General features: G+C 42.0%; 1 protein-coding gene across 1 annotated transcript in view; it reads left to right on the top strand.

The window, feature by feature from the left end:
• The first annotated feature begins 8249 nt into the window (after positions 1-8249).
• Positions 8250-21490, top strand: part of pik3r3b (phosphoinositide-3-kinase, regulatory subunit 3b (gamma)) — a 272303-nt gene continuing 259062 nt past the window's right edge. The window contains exon 1 of the mRNA XM_056278061.1: positions 8250-9263. Within this exon, the coding sequence (XP_056134036.1) occupies positions 8912-9263 (352 nt within the window). The 5' untranslated portion in view covers positions 8250-8911. The remainder of the gene's footprint in view (positions 9264-21490) is intronic.

The following is a 21490-nucleotide window of genomic DNA, read 5'->3' as shown; positions in this document are numbered from 1 at the left end:
AAATTGCTAAGAAATTGAAGATTTCCTACACCGGTGTGTACTACTCCCTTCAGAGGACAGCACAAACAGGCTCTAACCAGAGTAGAAAAAGAAGTGGGAGGCCGCGTTGCACAACTGAGCAAGAAGATAAGTACATTAGAGTCTCTAGTTTGAGAAACAGACGCCTCACAGGTCCCCAACTGGCATCTTCATTAAATAGTACCCGCAAAACACCAGTGTCAACATCTACAGTGAAGAGGCGGCTGCGGGATTCTGGGCTTCAGGGCAGAGTGGCAAAGAAAAAGCCATATCTGAGACTGACCAATAAAAGAAAAAGATTAAGATGGGCAAAAGAACACAGACATTGGACAGAGGAAGACTGGAAAAAAGTGTTATGGACGGATGAATCCAAGTTTGAGGTGTTTGGATCACAAAGAAGAACGTTTGTGAGACGCAGAACAAATGAAAAGATGCTGGAAGAATGCCTGACGCCATCTGTTAAGCATGGTGGAGGTAATGTGATGGTCTGGGGTTGCTTTGGTGCTGGTAAGGTGGGAGATTTGTACAGGGTAGAAGGGATTCTGAATAAGGAAGGCTATCACTCCATTTTGCAATGCCATGCCATACCCAGTGGACAGCGCTTGATTGGAGCCAATTTCATCCTACAACAGGACAATGACCCTAAACACACCTCCAAATTGTGCAAGAACTATTTAGAGCAGAAGCAGGCAGCTGGTATTCTATCGGTAATGGAGTGGCCAGCGCAGTCACCAGATCTGAACCCCATTGAGCTGTTGTGGGAGCAGCTTGACCGTATGGTACGCAAGAAGTGCCCATCCAACCAATCCAACTTGTGGGAGCTGCTTCTGGAAGCGTGGGGTGCAATTTCTCCAGATTACCTCAACAAATTAACAGCTAGAATGCCAAAGGTCTGCAATGCTGTAATTGCTGCAAATGGAGGATTCTTTGACGAAAGCAAAGTTTGATGTAAAAAAAATCTTATTTCAAATACAAATCATTATTTCTAACCTTGTCAATGTCTTGACTCTATTTTCTATTCATTTCACAACATATGGTGGTGAATAAGTGTGACTTTTCATGGAAAACACAAAATTGTTTGGGTGATCCCAAACTTTTGAACGGTAGTGTATATCAACATATATATATCAACATCTATATTCCGCTCCTCATTAGTCGAGCCCTCAACACCATTGATGGTTTCGGAAAAAAACGCTATATATATATATATTCTGTCAGGGCTCTTTTCTGTCCTGGTCCCACAGTGGTGGAATGAACTCCCCACTGATGTCAGGACAGTGGAGTCACTGCCCATCTTTCGGCGCAGGTTGAAAAATCACCTCTTCAAGAACTACTACCCTGTTACTTGTTCTTAGCACTTATTGTATTCACTCATTAAAAAAAACAAAACTTTTTCTTGCACTTTTACTTTAGCACTGGTTTTGCTCTTAGATGCTTGTTTAGATGCACTTCTGGCTCTGATGACTAGTAGTTCTCCTGATTTCCTATGTTAAATGCACTTATTGTAAGTCGCTTTGGATAAAAGCGTCGGCTAAATTACTTTAATGTAATGTATGTATGTATGTATGTATGTGTATATATATAGCACTATCATATATATACACTACCGTTCAAAAGTTTGGGATCACCCAAACAATTTTGTGTTTTCCATGAAAAGTCACACTTATTCACCACCATATGTTGTGAAATGAATAGAAAATAGAGTCAAGACATTGACAAGGTTAGAAATAATGATTTGTATTTGAAATAAGATTTTTTTTACATCAAACTTTGCTTTCGTCAAAGAATCCTCCATTTGCAGCAATTACAGCATTGCAGACCTTTGGCATTCTAGCTGTTAATTTGTTGAGGTAATCTGGAGAAATTGCACCCCACGCTTCCAGAAACAGCTCCCACAAGTTGGATTGGTTGGATGGGCACTTCTTTGAGCAGATTGAGTTTCTGGAGCATCACATTTGTGAGGTCAATTAAACGCTCAAAATGGCCAGAAAAAGAGAACTTTCATCTGAAACTCGACAGTCTATTCTTGTTCTTAGAAATGAAGGCTATTCCATGCGAGAAATTGCTAAGAAATTGAAGATTTCCTACACCGGTGTGTACTACTCCCTTCAGAGGACAGCACAAACAGGCTCTAACCAGAGTAGAAAAAGAAGTGGGAGGCCGCGTTGCACAACTGAGCAAGAAGATAAGTACATTAGAGTCTCTAGTTTGAGAAACAGACGCCTCATAGGTCCCCAACTGGCATCTTCATTAAATAGTACCTGTTAGAGCCTGTTTGTGCTGTCCTCTGAAGGGAGTAGTACACACCGGTGTAGGAAATCTTCAATTTCTTAGCAATTTCTCGCATGGAATAGCCTTCATTTCTAAGAACAAGAATAGACTGTCGAGTTTCAGATGAAAGTTCTCTTTTTCTGGCCATTTTGAGCGTTTAATTGACCCCACAAATGTGATGCTCCAGAAACTCAATCTGCTCAAAGAAGTGCCCATCCAACCAATCCAACTTGTGGGAGCTGCTTCTGGAAGCGTGGGGTGCAATTTCTCCAGATTACCTCAACAAATTAACAGCTAGAATGCCAAAGGTCTGCAATGCTGTAATTGCTGCAAATGGAGGATTCTTTGACGAAAGCAAAGTTTGATGTAAAAAAAATCTTATTTCAAATACAAATCATTATTTCTAACCTTGTCAATGTCTTGACTCTATTTTCTATTCATTTCACAACATATGGTGGTGAATAAGTGTGACTTTTCATGGAAAACACGAAATTGTTTGGGTGATCCCAAACTTTTGAACGGTAGTGTATATATATATATATATATATGTACATATATGTATATATACATATATATATAGCAAACGATGAGTGCACTGAGCACGAAACAAGCTTGTTCTGCCATTTAACAACTTTGAGCTGTTATATATATATATATATATATATATATAGAGAGAGAGAGAGAGAGAGAGAGAGAGAGAGAGAGAGAGAGAGAGAGAGTGCGAGAGAGAGAGAGAGAGAGAGAGAGAGAGAGAGAGAGAGAGAGAGAGAGAGAGAAAGAGAGAGAGCGAGAGAGAGAGAGAGAGAGAGAGAGAGAGAGAGAGAGAGAGAGAGAGAGAGAGAGAGAGAGAGAGAGAGAGAGAGACCCTACAGTGAGGAGGTCCGGGGGCTCTGTAATGCTGTGGGGGAATTTTCCTGGCATGGTTTGGGTCCACTTATCCCCTTCACAGCAACTCAATACAACGCTTTTTTTAGTGTCTGACATTTTTGTTTAAGAAGTGGGGTTGTTGTGAAGTGTCTGGTGTGTTGGTGTAGTGTTCTGTGCCTGTCACGTCTCACTCTCAACCTTCACCGCTGGCTAGCAGAAATGCGAACTGGAGTGCCGAGCACATAAGTCTCTCCCTGCCAGTACATAGCCTCTCCAACAGCATCCCTATGTAGCGCCTCCTCTTGGTGACACACGGTAACTGGGTACACCTTGGACCCTGGCTGAACTACAAGGGACTCGGAGGAGGTCTGCCCCCTAGACGTGCGGTACGCAGACCCACCGGTGTGTGGATATTCCCTGATGCCCACGAACCAGCCCCCAGCTATGGGTTAAATAGTGCCACTGCCTAGTGGAGAGATACCTCAGGAGAGGAATAGGCTACGGGAGTAAACCCCTACAGAAAATCAACACCCACAGTGCTGTTGTTTTTTGTTTTTTTCTTGCCCTTTTGTATCTGTTTAAGTGGGAGAGTACTGCTGGCTCCCTCTTGTAGCCCCCCCCTTCCCATCCACCCCTGTATGTCTGTGCTATGTTTATCTGTTGTCTTGTTTCACTCTGTTTATTGTAAAGCAAATTTGAGTGTTAGAAAAGCGCTATATAAGATTGATTTTTTTATTATTATTATCATTATTAAAGTTATTCTGAGTGATCACCTTTATCCTATGATGAGACATCTCTATCCTGATGGGAGTGGTCTCTTCCAGGATGACAGTGCCCCCATCCACATGGAACGAGGGGTTACTGAATGGTTTGATGAGGATGAAGATGATATAAATCATATGCTATGGCCTTCACCGTCACCAGATCTCATCTCAACTGAATACCTATGGGAGATTTTGGACTGATGTGTTAGACAGCGCTCTCCACCACCATCATCCAAATACAAAATGAGGGAATAGATTTTGAAAGAATGGTGTCCATCCCTCCTGTAGAATTCAGAGACTTGTAGAATCCATGACAAGGAGCACTGAAGCTGTTCTGCAGGCTCGTGGTGGACCAGCACCTTACTAAGACACTTTAAATTGGGTTTTCCTTTAATTTGTCACCTGTCTGTGTATTGTGTTTGTGTATATTGGGGCAAGACAGTTGCCAGGGAGAGGGTTGTGAGATGGAGGATGGACACGGTTTACCAAAAACACAGGCTTTCGTTTATTTAAACTGTTCACAAAGTTTCCGCACGCTGCACGGGCCAGTGCTTGGAATTTTCTGACTCCCCCGCAGAATCCTCTTGGTGTGAACGAGTTAGGGGGTTGGGGGGAGGTTATGGGTTAGGGTTAGCCTAGCCTCACACCAAGGGGAGTCAAATCCTGCGGGGGAGTCAGAAAATGTTATGACACCGGTGCTCAGCGATGCTGGTGGCTTTCTCTTTGGAGCTTGTCCCTTCTCAGTTTTGTCTTGTCTCCGTTTCCTCTGTCTCACCTGCGTTTGCTTGTGTTGTGTTGTCAGTGTGTTAGTCCAGGACCCAGTGCAGAATATAAAGAGCAGGTTGTCGGGTCTGCTCTCCCACGACCCACTCCCCCTCTCTCAGCTTGCAGCCAAGGCTAAACCACATCCCACTACCACATACTCTATCAGAGCGAACACTTTTTTCTCTCAAAAGTGTTTTCAGTATTTGCCAGAGCTTCAAATTAAATGGTGATATGATGGAATGGTGGCCTGTCCAGGGTGTCTCCCTGCCTGCCGCCCAATGACTGTTGGGATAGACTCCAACATCCCCATGACCCTGTGTAGGATAAGCGGTTTGGATAATGGATGGATGGATGTCAATGACGTGATCCATTTGGTCATGTTCATCACTTATTATCATCGTGCAATCGCCGCTGCCTGTATTGATGGTTCACAAAGCATCTATTTTCTATTTTTATTGGAATGCTAAGATCACTTAGCTCACCCATTTTATTTGACATGCTTTCTTGTTTTTTTTTCTTTTCTCGATTTATAATTGAATTGGGGGTAAGCAATCCTTGGGCAGAAGTTAGCTAGAGCTAGTTATATTTTTAAAACATAATGCAAAGTAATCCATCCCCTCACATATGCCTAAGTGCATTGTGAACACACAAACTGATTAACAGCAAGTAAGGACCAATGAAGGCGTCGGCTTGCAAAGACCTCTCCTAACTGGCTGATAAGGAGCGGGTAAAGACAACATTTCCCGTTTCCTTACAACTCCCAGAGTGGCCACAGAGACTGGGTTTTTTTCCTCCGTGCGTCTACTTAGTGCATCTACTTAGTGCATCTACTTAGTGCAAAGCTGTCAGACTCGGGGTGCAGATAAAGTATGATCAAACATTATAAAAAGTGTGCTAAATTAAAATTCTGACGGTTGATCAAAGATTATTCAACCTTGAAATCTGTCCTGACGTCACTGGAGTTCATTCGTGTCGTTAGATTTTGTTGGTTGGGAACCGCTAAAACGAAAGCTTTTTTGTTGTTGTTGTCTGATTCCATGCATTTAGTTATATGAGTCACAATTAGTTAAATGAGTTTTGTATCACCCTTTGCCATTGTTGGTCGTTGTCGAGAAGTATCGCAATGCACTGTGGGATATTCATGGCAGCGTAGTGTCCAGTGTTTACACACTCTTACATTTCTCTGGATGTTACATGATATCCTGTTATTTCTCACATACTCTTTGAAGCATACTATGGTTTCAGACAAAAACACTTGCACAGTATTTTGGTGTACTAAGTAGTGTGCCAGTATGTGACTTCAGACGCAGCCTAGGTTTCCCATCCCGAGTGTCACATGACAGCAAAATGGCCTTGTGTGAATATGGTCAATGGTGTATACTAGGTGAACGCTACAACGTCACTGGTGGTTGCTAGGGTATTCGTGGTAGTTTGCTGGGTTATTGATGGGTGGTTTTTAAGGTTTACTAGATGGTTGCTATGGTGTTCAGTTTCATTCAATTATTTATTTTTGTTTTGGAGGAAATGAAGAACGCGGCGGCAAGGTGGCGCAGTGCTTAGCGCGGTTCCCTCACAGCGAGAAGGGCCTGGGTTCGAGTCCCGGGGTAGTCCAACCTTGGGGGTTGTCCCGTGTCGTCCTCTGTGTGAGTTCGCATGTTCTCTCCCGTGCCTGCGTGGGCTTCCTCCCACTGTCCAAAGACAGGTAGGTCAGGTAAATCGGCCGTACTAAATTGCCCGTATGTATGTATGTATGTATGTATGTATGTATGTATGTATGTATGTATGTATGTATGTATGTATGTATGTGTGTGTGTGTGTGTGTGCGCGCGCGCGCGCGCGTGTGTATCGGCCCTGTGATGGCCTGGCGGCCTGACCAGGGTGTCTCCCTGCCTGCCGCCCGATGGCTGCTGGGATAGGCTCCAGCATCATCGCAACCCTGAGAGCAGATAAGCGGTTCGGATAATGGATGGATGGGTGGATGAAGAACGCATGTTCCAGGGTTGAAGTCGATCATGGGAAAACAGCAGTTTTCAAACTGTGCTCTTATAATTTTTCAAAATATCCCCAATAAGACTTCAATTATCTCCTATTATCAATTCGCATAGGCCTTTAAATTATAACGGCAAAGGCCTTAGACGCGGCGCGTGTCAGGAATAGCTTACTCATGTTATGGCATATGGACCGATGACTCTCCGCACTAGCCCAGTCACACTGAAAATGTGCGCGCGTGTGACGCAGCAGACTGCCGGGACTGCCGGCGCGGTGCGTGGCAGCGTTACGCAGGCGGAAATTTGGGCCGCAGTGTCCTACAAAGCCCACGTGTAAAATAACACCGATCCCTCAACTGGCAGATGCGGTTTTGATTTCGGGTCAGCACGACGTTAAATAATTTACTTTTCACTCCTGCAGCCTCCTCATAGAAAGCCTATTCTGCCACGTCGGACACCCCCCCCCCCATAGTGCGCAACTCATGCTCCTTATCAAACGTTAGGGACCTATTGCGATGCACCGGGGGGAGTGTGGGGGGGTCGATCGATTGTCCGATTATGTATTTTATCAGGCTGCAAATATAATAAGCGGGTCATACTGTGTAGGGGCAGCTGCAACGTTGGTGCACCGGTCTGATCTCCGCCGGTGTGGTTTGCAGACGCTGGGGGTGTGGTTTACTGACATCAGCACTGCCGCTTACTACAGTGTTCTGCAGGCGGACTGTCTGGCGGACCAGCCACGCATCTATCTTGATGGCTGTACGAATGTCTGGGTTTAGTCTTTGGGATTTATGTAACGTGTATTTGAGAACAAATGGTTTACCGAGGCGCCGGTGAAAGAGAGCAGCTCGTCAGCACTATTTGAACGGTGAGTTTGCTTCGTGGATTTTTTTTCCTTTTTTTTTGGCCAAATAAACTGTGGTAGTCTAGTGGTCCTGTAGTCGAGTGTTCCCAAGTTCTTATTCGCCTAGTCACGTTTGCAGTTAATGGGGTCTGTTTCTGTTCCTTCAGACTATACGTAGTAGGGTGCAAGTTTTCTGACGCTAACATGTTGTCAATCACGGCATTTTCTTGCTCTGGTAACCCTGCACATCAGTTGATGGTGTAGTTATAGTGTGTGTAATGACAATGCCCTGGCCTGAATTCATTGCATTGCTGAGAACACATATACTTTATCAATAATTAATTTGTTTGGGCCTGAAAACAAGACATGAAAATGCATGATTATAAGGTATGAGATTATTAACACTGCATCTGTACTGAAGTTTACAGGTGCAGCTATCTGTCTGTGTTGGGACAAACGTGAAGAGGCTGCATGGAAAAGAAAGAAGCTGTGTGAGCAGGGAGTACGTACAGGGGCGTGCTGAATAAGAAGCCAAATTCTGCACTGCAGCGAATTTCCTCAGGTGTATTTGGTGCGTCTGTGTTTCGGGGTTGCTGTCACACCTGACAGAGGACACAGAGAAACGAACTTACAATATACATATATATACATATATATATATATATATGTATATATATATATATATACATATATATATATATATATATATATATATATATATATATATATATATATATATAATTTCCATTTGCATCCACAAGAGATAGCGAATTGCCTGTAGAACCTTGGGGCGTTTTGGGTCAACCCGTCCTAAAGAACTGTCACCCTCTTTTTCAGGCCCCCTTTATTCTTTTGACACTACTTTCATACTGTGGTGGGTAATCTGACTGCTTCCGTGCTGCCCAGCCAGCCCATGTGAAGCACGAAAGTACTCAGGCCTCTGACTGGAAAGCTGTGACTGCCTGGCGGATTCTTGCTGCGGACCGTTAGATGTGGGACCAACCCACGGAAACAGACTCAGCGTCTGGCTGTTATTTTGACAGCAGTTATTTACCTTGGTTTCACTGTAACTGCACAGTTTAATTTTTTTTTCAAACCTTCATTTCAGCCAACTTGGACTGACTAAAACTAAAGGTGTGGAATTCCACCTCAGGGATCAGAGTATTATTGCTTTATATTTGCTGCGTCATCCAAGTTATTGTTACACAGCGTATCTCAGGCGACACCAGAACGTTCCAGTTTCAACTCAGGGATTTTTAACTGAATTTTCTTTTCCCGTCTTCAACCCGCTTTTTTAACAGTCTGTGGATTCATCTTGACGCAGCAAAATCTCAGGTGTTGTCAACCGTTCTCAGCATCTTGTCTCTAGGAACCACCTATGAACTGCTGTTACCATGGCATCTGACAGCTTCCAGTATCGAGCACTCTTTGAGTACAAGCGGGAGCGAGGCGATGACATCAGCCTCCAGCCAGGGGACCTGCTCACTGTCCCCAAGGCCTCACTGATGGCCACAGAAGGACTAGACTACCAGGAAGGGGATGAACGAAACCCTAAAGGCTGGCTGCATGGCACCAATGAGAGGACCAAGGAGAAGGGAGACTTCCCGGGAACTTTTGTGGAGTATGTTGGAGTTGTGAAAGTGGGCCCACATGTGGCCAAGCCCTGGCCCAGGCCTGTACCTCCAACACCTGGGGGACCACAGACTGTTGTGGGACCTCAACCTCCTGGGGGGACCACTGCCTCGGGTGAGTGCCAACCCAGTAGTGTGGTAGCGTGGGCTTACTTTATCCCAAACCACAAGTATTTGGTGTTTGTCTTTCCATTTTATTGACTAAGGATGATTTATTGGATGTATCATTTTAGAATATTAAACAGCCTTCTAAATATTTTGCCCAGTTTTTTTCTGCGACAGAGAAGTGCCTGCTGCTCCAGAATAGCTCTGTCTGAAATATTGTAGGCCTATGTATTATCTTCCTTGGTTAGAGAGATTTCCCAATTAGACGTACCATAGATATATCCCTGATGTTATCCACTAATTTCCTTTCATTGCCTTTATGTAACAAGACTGACTCATCTTAAGATTCCAGCGGCGAGGTCATGCAAAGTCGTACTTACCGAGAAACACAGTACTGTAATTGGAGTTGATAGCAATCTGGTGGAATAGTTTATTTGTGTTAATGGACGATTGCATGTCTGTGCGCCTTAGGCCACTTGTAGGCTGCTGGATTTGTAGATTTTTAATTTCTTTTGATGATTTATGCATGTCCCAGAAGAAGGAGCAGGCAGTAACAAAGGCAACTGGGACGTGGATAATGTGGCTAAAAATTTAAAAAGGATTGCAGAACAAAACAGCCCCATTTAAAATGCTATTCTCAAACCCTGCTGGCTTTGATTAGTGTCTTTATAAGAGGTGGTTTGCACTGTTTTGGTCCTGGGTGTCTGATGAGGGTTATATTGTGGTGCTAGTAGAGGTCTGCTGTGTTTATGGCTCTTCATTTGCTAAATGGGTCAGACAGACAGCAATGTTCTTTTCTCTCCCTCACATGCCAGCTCTCTGCTCTCTCTAATTGTCTGGCCTTTCAGTCTCTTTTATAGGAGTGGGTTAGGTTGGTCTTATATATATATATATATATATATATATATATATATATATATATATATATATATAAACATATACAGATTTGGACTTGGCTCTGTCTCACTTTCCTTCTCTCTGTATCTTTCTCCTTCTCTCCTCATCACTCTCTCCTCCTTACCAAGCTCTGAGAAAACTCCTAGTCATACCAAGTATGCTAGCTGGACCAGTTGTCCCTCCCTCCATTCCTCTACTGCAGCACAAGGATGTATTTGTCCTGAATAATTGATTGGCCAGTGTGCTGGCTGCCTGACATGCCACATTCCTGCAGTCACAAATCACCCCAACAGAGCAGCAGCAGCAGCACAGGGGCAACACAGGCGGCTCTGCTGAGGGAACACAGACTAATTTGCAAACTCCATCACTGCTGACAAGCAGGCACACCCTATTCTGTTTTCGTGGCAAGAATATTCCTGAGGGTGTATCTATTTGTTCTTTCTCCGAGGATAGCAGTGATCTTTGGTCAACCCTTAAGTCACACATTTCTTCACAGATCTTTGGGTATCTTTTAGTTTGTCCCCCATTGCTCACAGTCTTGCTCCAGTTATCACACCAACGTTGTAAAAAGTCTTGTGGGACAATGATGGGATTAGTTGGGATGTTAAATCATCGACTAATGTGTGCCAACTGAAATAAGTACAGGTGTGAATCTAAATCATCATCTACACAGATAAAACTCACTATGTGATTGTAATTGGGACTTTCTGAGGTTAGAGACTCAGTCCAATGGCTGAATCCCCCTTGTCTCTACCTCTTCTCTGCCACGGTGGCGTTTTGCTGTCTGCGCCCGGTGACGTCTGTGTCTTGGAAATGTGCAATTCATATGCGTTGTTTCAGTTATTTATTTGTTTATCATAACCCATGCCTTGCAATAGTGATGGTAACTACCATTACAGTGATAAAGGATAATTCAATTCTTTTTCCAACCTAGGTCTGTAGTTTTGCCATATAGTGCACATCGGTTATGATGTTTCACTCACTGGCTTCATTTTGGAGATTTTGGATAGAGGGGACTACTGGTTGACACAGCTTTACAATGGTGCCTTGGAATATGATCCTTAAATCTGTCCTTCCAGCAACAATGAAAGCTCTTAGTACCTCAATTAGACTGTGTACATGAGTTCTTATTATTTATGACTTCTAAATCATGCTGGCTGAGTAGTTTATCAACACTTACTACTAGCTACAGTAAGTAAGATGGTTCATTCCTGCAAGTTCAACCAGGAACTAGTTCAGCAATGTGATGGACCATTGTTGATCATTTTGTGTAATGAATTTTATCCTTCTCTTTTGTTCCCACCTCAAAATATGTGGTTTAGACATACGTTAATTTGGACTTGTTAAAACATGTCTGACACTCATATCTAGTGGCACCATAGGACTCCATTGTAAAACTGTCCAGTGATACACTGCTGTGTCTGAAACATTCACAATGAAGCCAGTGAGTAAAATGGTATGGTAACCGAGATGCACGATGGCAAAACCTGCAAATGTAAGTTTGTGGGTAAGGTTAGGTAATGGTTAAATTTAGTATTAAGTTTAGGCAGTGGTTAGTGAGGCTGCCATACAATGGTTTAGCTATATTTGTCTAATCATATTGTTTGCAAGAAAATGTCTGTGGAGACTCTCCATTCAGAAGTCAGTGACTCAGAACGAGTACAACCATTCACGCCTCATGTGCCTGGTGACGGCACAGACACATCATTAATCACTTCCCTCAGAGTCAGGAAAATAAATGTTCTTTACCAAAATAACACATTTTATATGAAATGTGAATTTTTGGTGGATGTATATTTGTATTTTGTCATACTTAAAAGTTGCAGCGTTGCCTGAGAACGAATATTACTCCATTATCGCTGGTTGGTGTCTTTAATGGATACTGGATCAGAACAGACTCAGAAAGTAACTAATATTATTTACAATATTTACTGTACATGAGTAGCATTACTTTTCTTGAGTGCCTTTGAATGTCTAATTTAATTTATTTGTTTTTCATTATTTTCTTCTATTTAGTTGAGTTTTTAGGATGTGTAATGACTTGTCATCTGTCATAATCATGTTAAATCTTGACCTGTAATGATCCTTACTTAGTTAAGTGGATTTAAAAGGACAACCTCAAATAATGTTTAACCATATTGTCTGCAAGAACCACATCAAAATTTGTAATGATCTAATTTTTGTTGTGATAATTTTAAACACAAAAACCTCCATGATGAGCTCAACATTTTCCAGACACATACAAAATTGACAAGGACCAATAATATTCCTGAGAAATATTCTGATATCGTGAGTCAAATATACCTGTGATTTTACTCGATATGAAAATAAAATGTCTCTTCATATCTTTGGACCGACTACATATAGAGCACAGGGTTCAGCAAGATTTTTCTAAAATCCCCCAATGTTATTTGTCTTTAGGGGGCAAACGCTGATAGGCATTATATCAAATTCTGTAGAAACTAGTGCTGTCAATTGATTAACAAATTTAATCGATTTAGTCACAAAAATAGGCTGTGATTAGTCATGATTAATCACAAGTTTAAAATGCTAGTATTAAGCCCTTGTATTTTATGGGGGGGATAAAACAAATACATGTGTGGTTTTGGAATAAAGAAATGCATGACAAACTGGCCCTGTGATGGCCTGGCGGCCTGTCCAGGGTGCCTCCCCGCCTGTGCCCAGTGACTGCTGGGATAGGCTGCAGCGTCCCTGTGACCCTGAGAGCAGGATAAGCGGCTTGGATAACGGATAGATGGAGTACAAACTAGTTAGAGGAATCAGTTTTGTTTTGTTTTTTTACTTTTAAAAAGCTTCCAGATGGAAGTTATAAACCAAACTATAGTCGTCGTGTTATCTGCTTTCACCAGGCCTTTCAGTAGTTCAGCCAGGTGAACCCGTGCTGAAATTACAGGAGGAAGTTGGGCTCAAACTTGGTAATATGATAAATTTGCGTTAAAAAAAATTAACGCGTTACATTTCCAGGTTAATCGTGAGCGTTAACAGCCCTTGTAGAAACCTCACCGGGAATCAAAACTACCTCAGTGATTTTTCCATTAACACCCACATGTCGTTTGTGTTTAGAATGAAATATAACATGTCAAACTTCCCTGACTCTCCTATCAAAGGTGACGTGCGAGTGAATTGGTAGGGGTTTAATTACAGTATCTTGCTCTAAAGTTAAGAAATATGAGTATTGATAGACACAGGCTGTTAAAGGGAGATCTCTACCCGCTAAGTCGGCATCCCACCTGTGTTTGAAATACTTCGATGGATTACCATCATGGGGGGGGAGGGCGGCCGGCCCTGGCTGTTGGTCATAACAACAACAAAAAAGGCAAAGTTTGAAACACAAGGCCTTTACAGGAAATTATGTCACAAACACGGCCTTTACAGTCAACATTCTCGGGATCTGATTGTTTGAGGTGTACCTTGAGAGCTTACAGTGTTACTGTAATACTTGTTAGTGTACCTTTTACCTCAGAAATGGTTGCATTGAGGTTTGAATACAGTAAGTGTGAAGGATGAGTTTAGGATGTGTTGTTACCTTGCATGGTTGACTCCTCCGTTGGTATGCGTGGGTAAATATGTGAGGCATTCATTGTAAACCGCTTTGGAAATAAAGTGCTATATAAATGCAGTCCATTTACCCCTTACCATTTTACTTGGGAGGGAGAAGGTGTTGTGAATACATGGAGTTATGAAGTGCATTTGAGGTATGTGCTTTGACAGACTGGGTAACAGTCACACAGGTGCTGGAAGAATGACTGTGTAAAATACCTGAATTATTAATTCGACGCGCAGCATTTTCCTCATATTGCCCCCCTCCTCTACCTTCTTTTTCTGCAAATCCCCAAATTCAGCCCCCCCCCATCCTTCTCCTGTCCCACCCACCTCCACATTCCTACGCATGTTGTCCCAAACACACAGCCAGTCGTCTCTCAGCAGCTGTGCTGTGATTAAATCAGTCATGATACCTAATAGCCCTAACCGGGTCTGTAACAGTGTTTGTTCAGCAATACTATCAGACACCTTGTGGTTGTGAATGCCCTCTTACATTTCTCAACCTGATGCATAAGCGCTCCCTCAGGGGAGCTGTTCACCAGCTCCATACAACATTAATTATGACAGTAGACTAATGAATCCCTGATGGGGCCCTAATCACTATCTACCCACAGGTATGGGAGAAATGGGGAGGAGCTAAGAGGCAGAGGCAATCAGAGTTCATGGTGAAGCTAATAGACTAATCACAGGCAACGCTGTGCCAAGCTGCGATAAGCCTTGTTTTATCTAAACCTGCACCCGGGCTCACTATGTTATGTTCCCTTTGATGCAAATGAGGGAAGCAATTAGATGCAAGCCAGTGTACTAGATGTCCCTTGATCGTTCTTGCTCAGGGGCACTGATTGGAAGAGTTTGATGGAATAGTTCAAATATGTTGCGGTGCCTTCCATTACACCACCATGGTGCAGTTGCACAAGACCACCAAGAGCTAGTTGCCGTACAGACCCAGGCTACTGTAAAATAACCTTAGAGCTGGACAGCGGAGTGCATTTGATGGTACAAAATGCCATGATCACTCCATAGGTACACCATCTTTTTACATGTTTTTAAACAATTTCTTGTGAGCCATTCATAGCCTTTTAAACACTACAGGACGAGTGCTTGCGTGTGACTCGGTATTCTTTTCATTACAGATGTGGCCTTGAAAAGCTCTGTGTGGTCCCTGAGGTGAACATGTGTGTGAAATACAGCCACCCTTTAATGCACACTATGTTTGCCCTCTTTCTCGTTTTACTTTTACCACACATATGCTGTAGACCACATAGCTGTGTGTGGGATTTGTATTCTTTCCTCTGCAGAATATCACCCTCCCCACCCACCTGCGCAAATACACGCACACACGTACACACTCCTTTCCCAATTAGCTGAGTATTTTGCCCTTGACCTAGCGTGTACTGTAAATATATGGCAGTATTGCAGCAAGCCTGGAGTGATTAGATGGCTTGTTTGAATTTCCTATCTTTCCTGGCACTCAGATCACTCAGATCGCTGCAGACTGACCTATTTTGTTTGCAGTAGAGGCTTCACATCCTCCACAAGTGAACACTAAACTAGCATGCTCACAACTTGATGTGATGTGATATAGTAGCAGATAGTACCTCATTACTTTCAGGCAGGCTTGCTCTCTTGCTTTTGTGTCGCTTGAGACATATGCACTCATGCACATACACACCAATTAACCCTCCTCCTGCCATAACCTCACACCAGACAGCGGTAATTGGACTTTTAAATTGAGCACACGACAGACATTCTGAGCATCTTGTATTTTCTTCAGTGTGTTTTTTTATTAATTGTCTATTGTGTGTATATTTGTGTTTGCCAGGGGTTTGTTCAGTTGTGTCAAGTAGGTATGATCGGGTGTGTGATGAAATGGTGCTGCACAGAATAATGACTTGGTGATCAGAGAGAGAGAAAGAAAGGTAGATGGGGAGAGAGAAAGAGACTTAGTGAGATTTGGAGGAAGAATAAATAAGACATGGAGACATAGCATAAAGGAAGATGAGGGAAATTGAAGGATGGAGAGAATCAGTCATCCATTATTTTAGAGTGACCATGTAAATAGCTGCTAGACGTGTGTGTGTGTGTGTGTGTGTGTGTGTGTGTGTGTGTGTGTGTGTGTGTGTGTGTGTGTGTGTGTGTGTGTGTGTGTGTGTGGTGGTAATGTGCACTTACAGCTTGTCATCAGTTGCATTATGGGTTATATGATGAGTGGGTTCATGAGCTGGCGATCAATACTTGCAGCATTGGCCTCAATAGCTTGCCAGGCTAAGTTGCCACATTTTTGTGTTTGTGTTTAGCTAAGTTAGCCTGTTAGCATTATATTTAAACTTTAATGGGATGGAAACACTGAGCTCTGTGTGCCCCAACTATAATCGAAAGGAAGGTGACTGAGGTTTGCTCTTCAACAACATTGGTATTGCATTGAGACATACCAGTGTTAGGGTGGCTGTGTAGATGTCATTATGAAGTGGAACATGAGGATGACATTGTGTTCTGCAAATCCCGCTATCTGTTTTTCTTCACCCCCTCGCTCCATATTATTCATAATCTCTCCACATATGTACTGTATTGCAAGCTTTCTTTGGCTGTTTCTTAGCCTCCCTTTTCTATTCTTTTTGATCCCTTATAAAGAAAACAAGTCATGGAATACAATGCCTGTTTGAGCGGAATAACATGTGGTTTGGAGGCATCGTAAGTGTATTTTGTGACAGGAGGGACCACATTCCACATTAGTTATCTGTCTTACCCATGACATTTATTTATTCTGTTTAATGACCATTTGTGTGTGTGTGAGTGTGTGTGTGTGTGTGTGTGTGTGTCTGTGTGTGTGTGTGTGTGTGTGTGTATTTCAGCATCTCCTAGAGGACATGTGTCATCCATGTGGAAATGTGGAGAATTGGCAGAACATTCCTTGGCTGCCTCACTCTTCCTCTATCTTTATTTTCATTCTTCTATGTTCTCCTTTTCCTCTCCCTGTTGTCTTTTTCTCCCTTCTATATCTAGTCTTTTGCAAATGCACATTTGCGTGCACGCACACGCACACACACACACACACACACACAGCTTTTGCCCTACTTACGTTGGAAGTCAGCTCTGTACTGCAGCACAGTGCAGAGGGTCTGGCTGTCTCCCATGTTTCAAGCCTGCAGACTGTGAGGCATTCAGGGGCCTGGAGGTGATTGCTGCATGCCAATTTGGACAACTTAACGATGGTCTTAACGAACCACTGCAGCAAAAGCAGTCAGCAGTTACTTGTGCTATCAATTTAAGTCCATCTCATGAACTCAGCACACATTACACACCGCTAGTTCTCTGCCATCAGTTCTTTATTGAAAACATTACAACAGACATGGCAAGCGCTGGGATGGAGATTTGATATTGCAATAAAATACTGACGGTGCACAGCTACCTTTAGCAATGATGAGCCTGTAAAATGAAAAGAAAATACCTAAGAAATGAGTTTTGTTCCATGTCCCAGTGATAGAAAATTCCAGGATCTTGCATTCATCCACCCAGCATGGGACCTACTTAGGGAACACTTTACACATCAGTAAGGTTTCTTTTTCTATATTCCATGAAAATAAGCAACATCAACGCCAGCGTGAGTTGCATGGTAATGTCTTTAATCTCTGATGCCCATTCTCTATGATTGTTTGTATAGGTGAGATTTATCGCCTCTGTTTTGAAAGTCAATTACTGGGGGCCAGAAAGTATGTGTTTTAAATTGATGACTAGGCTGAGCTCTATAGGGGAAAAAAACCAGGTGATAAAAATATACAAAGGAGTAACAAATAACATGGCACATAACCATGAATAAAACAGGAAGAGGAAAGCACAACATAATCCTAGGAGACTGTGAGGACACGGCATTCTCACCACTCGATTGCCTTGATGGTCTGTAGTGGTGATGCACCCGTACTCCCGGACATTTTGTCTGCTATTTTGGACTGAGCTGTGCTATAGCCTGGAGTTATGTGACTAGCGTGGATGTTTCTTTGAAATTCTTTATTAGGAATAACACCTTGAGATGTACCAGCTTGTATTCAAGGGGTCTTCAACAACAATAAGACAATTTGAGCATAATTAGACAATACATTTAACAAAAAACAAAAATAACAAGATAATTAAACAATACCAAATGTGACATAAAAAACAATAAATATCCAATAATAGTAATAATAAGACATACAAAAAACAATTATAGTGGTGTTATTATGGATATGTACAACTGATCCTATAATAAGAAGACAGGGCATTTTTGAACAAATGGAAAGATGATATCGGTTGACTGGACCCTTTAGCTGACTGGTTAACGTATTTGCCCGTGGTGCAGGAGACACAGGTGCGCATCTCGGCTGTGGCGGTACCCGGGCTACCCCCCCCCCCCCGAATTCACTACACAATAGTTCTGTCACTCACAGTGGTGAGAGAGTTTTCTGTGATGGCCTGGCGGCCTGTCCAGGGTGTCTCCCCACCTGCCGCCCAATGACTGCTGGGATAGGCTCGAGCGTCCCCGCGACCCTGAGAGCAGGATAAGCGGTTTGGATAATGGATGGATATGGATTGAATATTTAAAGGTAGATTATTCCAATCAGAGGGCGCTTTAAACATAAAGGTTTTCCTAGCTTTTGACTTGGAGACTGTAGGAACAGGAAAAAAAAAGCTGTATAGAGTGTCTCAATTGATAATTAAAGGAGAAAGGTACATAAACTGTTTTAAATAGTGAGGGTAATTGAAATGAATACATTTAAAAATAAGCTGCAGCCAATGTCGCTGTTGTCTTATGATGGGAGAGGACCAGTTAAGAGTTTCATACATTGTACAGTGATGAGTTATGAAAGGACAGCCAAGAATAAATCTGCATAGTTCATTATAAACTATAATGAAATGAACATTAATTTTGGATGCAGCCTGATATGCAACATCAGTATAATCCAATATTGGTAAGATGAGTTGTAACGCAATGAAAAGCAGTTTCTGGATCGGAAAAAAAACACCAAAACCAAGGTTCATTTTCTTCACAATATAATTAATATTGCATTTAAATCAAAGTTCATAGTCAAGCTATAGGCCCAGAAGACATGAATAAGCTTTAGATTTGGATTTAATGCTTTGGTGAGTACCAAAAATCACTGTGTGAGATTGTTTTATTGAGTAGTAGTTTATTAGCTGTGAGCCAGTGTTGTAGGATATTAAAATCAGACTGCAAAGCTGATTCAATGTGTATTAGATTAGTTTTGGATGTGTATATTATCATATTGTCCACATAAAGCTGAGCACAACATACAGAGCAAATAGAGGGGAAGTCATTAATAAAAATGGAAAAAAGAAGTGGACCAAGAGTTGAGCCTTGAGGAATGCTTCGTTGTTGTACTGATGTATCAGGTTTGTTTCCTTGTATGACAACACATTGTTTTCTGTTGTGAAGCTAGAAATTGAACCAAGGTAAAGCGTTAAATGACAGATCAACAGAGTAAAGATTATCTAAAAGAAGGTAGTCGTCGACCAGATCAAAAGCCTTTGTCAAATCAATGAAAATTGCACCTGTTGTTTTACTATCATTTGATGCAGAATAAAATATTGTTTTAAAGTTTTAACAAAGCAGTCCAGTAGTTGTGGAATGATTTGATCAAAGGCCAGATTGAAAAGGTGATAAGATATTTCACTTATTTTTATACTATGAAAATTGATCATAAATTCGTTTTTCAAATACTTTTGCAGTAGAACAAATGATTGAAATTGGTCTACAGTTATTGAGTTCAAGTACATTGCCCCCATTGTGCAAGGGAGTGATGCATGAACATTTCCATATGGCAGGTATCTCATAATTAGATAAAGACATGTTAAAAAGATTACAAAGACGGTACATGAGAATGTTGGATGATCATTTTTTGGTTTCAGTGCCATCTAACCCAGGACCACTACTCACTTTTAGATCATTAATGGCATCATGAACTTCGACATGTGTTACTCTCTTGGAAGGGAAGGAGCTGTCCATAGACAGTACATTGTTAAAATCACCACCAACCGAAGGATCAGGCAATTGGTAGAAAAAACTGAGGAGAAATGCTGATTAAATGCTTGGAGCGACTAAAAGTGAATCGTGCAATATAACATCATTAACTCTTATCTGATTAGGTAAAGGTTTATATGTATTAGCTATAGTTTTGATTTTATTCCAAAGTTGTTAAGGACTTTTAAAGTCACGAGCAAGAGATTCTTTACAATAACTGGATCTGGCATTTCCGGTTTTGCTGGTATTTCTCAACTGTCTGTATTTTCCTAGTCAGCAGGATCCTTAGACTTTCAAAATGTGGCCCATGCATTATCTCTCTGCATGAAAATACTTATGAGGCAAATTTGTTATTTGTGATATTGGGCTATACAAATAAAATTGACTTGATCGTTGACTTCAAGGGATGTTTGCTTCCAGTGTTTGCATGAGATTATTAGGTCTCTCACACACACACACACACACACACACACACACACACACACACACACACACACACACACACACACACACACACACATACACACACACACACACACACACAGTTTAGCTAAAGCACTTACAATAGGCTTATTGAGTCAGAGACAGGGGAGTACTGTTGTGCAGACCTGGTCAATAAAACCTGACTTTTATTTTACGGGCTGGCTAATTGGCCTTAGAATCACTGCATTGGGCTGAGCGGCATCTCCACAGCTGAATTGGATTTACTTGTCAACAAAGAGAACACGAACACACAGTACAGTATTCATTCTTGATTGATTTTATTTATCTGACAAACATCTTTGGCAGTGGAAATTAAAGCAAATGTGTCTGCAGCTGCAGTGCAGTTAGATGTTCATACAATCATTCGTTTATTCTGGTAGTTTAGTTCAAATCTGTGTGTGTGTGTGTATGTGTGTGTGTGTGTGTGTTACGACTTGACATTTATTTGGATAGGATATTATTTTCAACAAAGAATAATCAAGGTTTTAGCGATATTGGAACTTTTCATTGGGTTATGCCTGCCACAGCTGCAAATAAATCAAATATGGGTGATGTACCAATAAAGAATTCAAATATTTTTGTTTCCCACGTCATCAAAACTAATGGTACTGATTAGGAGCTGTGATCACAACGGTATTGGTGCTGGTCTGTCACTGTTATTGATTCTTGTGTTTTCCTGTGTCCCTATCAAATACTTAATAAATACTTGCCATGTTTTTTTTGTGCGCGTTGGGGCTTCAATTGTAGCCTTGCCATCTTTCCATGATTCCCATACTGACGCCGTTATAAACACTGACCTGTCAGCAGAGGGGATCTGGACTGTAAATCTGGATCCTCCCCGGTTCGTGTGCAGCAGCTCAGGACAAGGTTTTATGTTTAAAAGGAATGAGAGAGTGGAAGAAATCCCCCTGACCAGGAGAAGTCCGCAGTCTTTTAGCAGCCTCCCATCCTTCAGACCGTTTATAGGCACCTATAAAATGACACTGTTTTTATGCCCCGGGTTTTACAGCCTCCTCCTCCTCTGTGCGTTTTAATGCCCGCTGGAGTCTCTAGATAGCCATGCATATAGTCATTTGACCACTTTAATTTCAGCAATCTCCAGCATAGTAAAAATAATTTAAGCATCTCTTTTGTTCCACGTCTCGGTGTCAGATGTGATGTCCTGAGGAGGCTCTGTGCTTTGGGCCTTCAGGTGTTGCGTTAATCCATTTCGCATGTTACTGGATTGTCGACTTTGATGACAGTTGAAACGCATTTTGACTAGTTTATCTTTAAAAAAA

The sequence above is a fragment of the Lampris incognitus genome, chromosome 3 (genome assembly GCF_029633865.1).
Source record: "Lampris incognitus isolate fLamInc1 chromosome 3, fLamInc1.hap2, whole genome shotgun sequence".
NCBI lineage: Eukaryota > Metazoa > Chordata > Actinopteri > Lampriformes > Lampridae > Lampris > Lampris incognitus.
The sequence above is the reverse complement of the archived record's forward strand: the minus strand, read 5'-3'. Positions and strand labels throughout refer to the sequence as shown.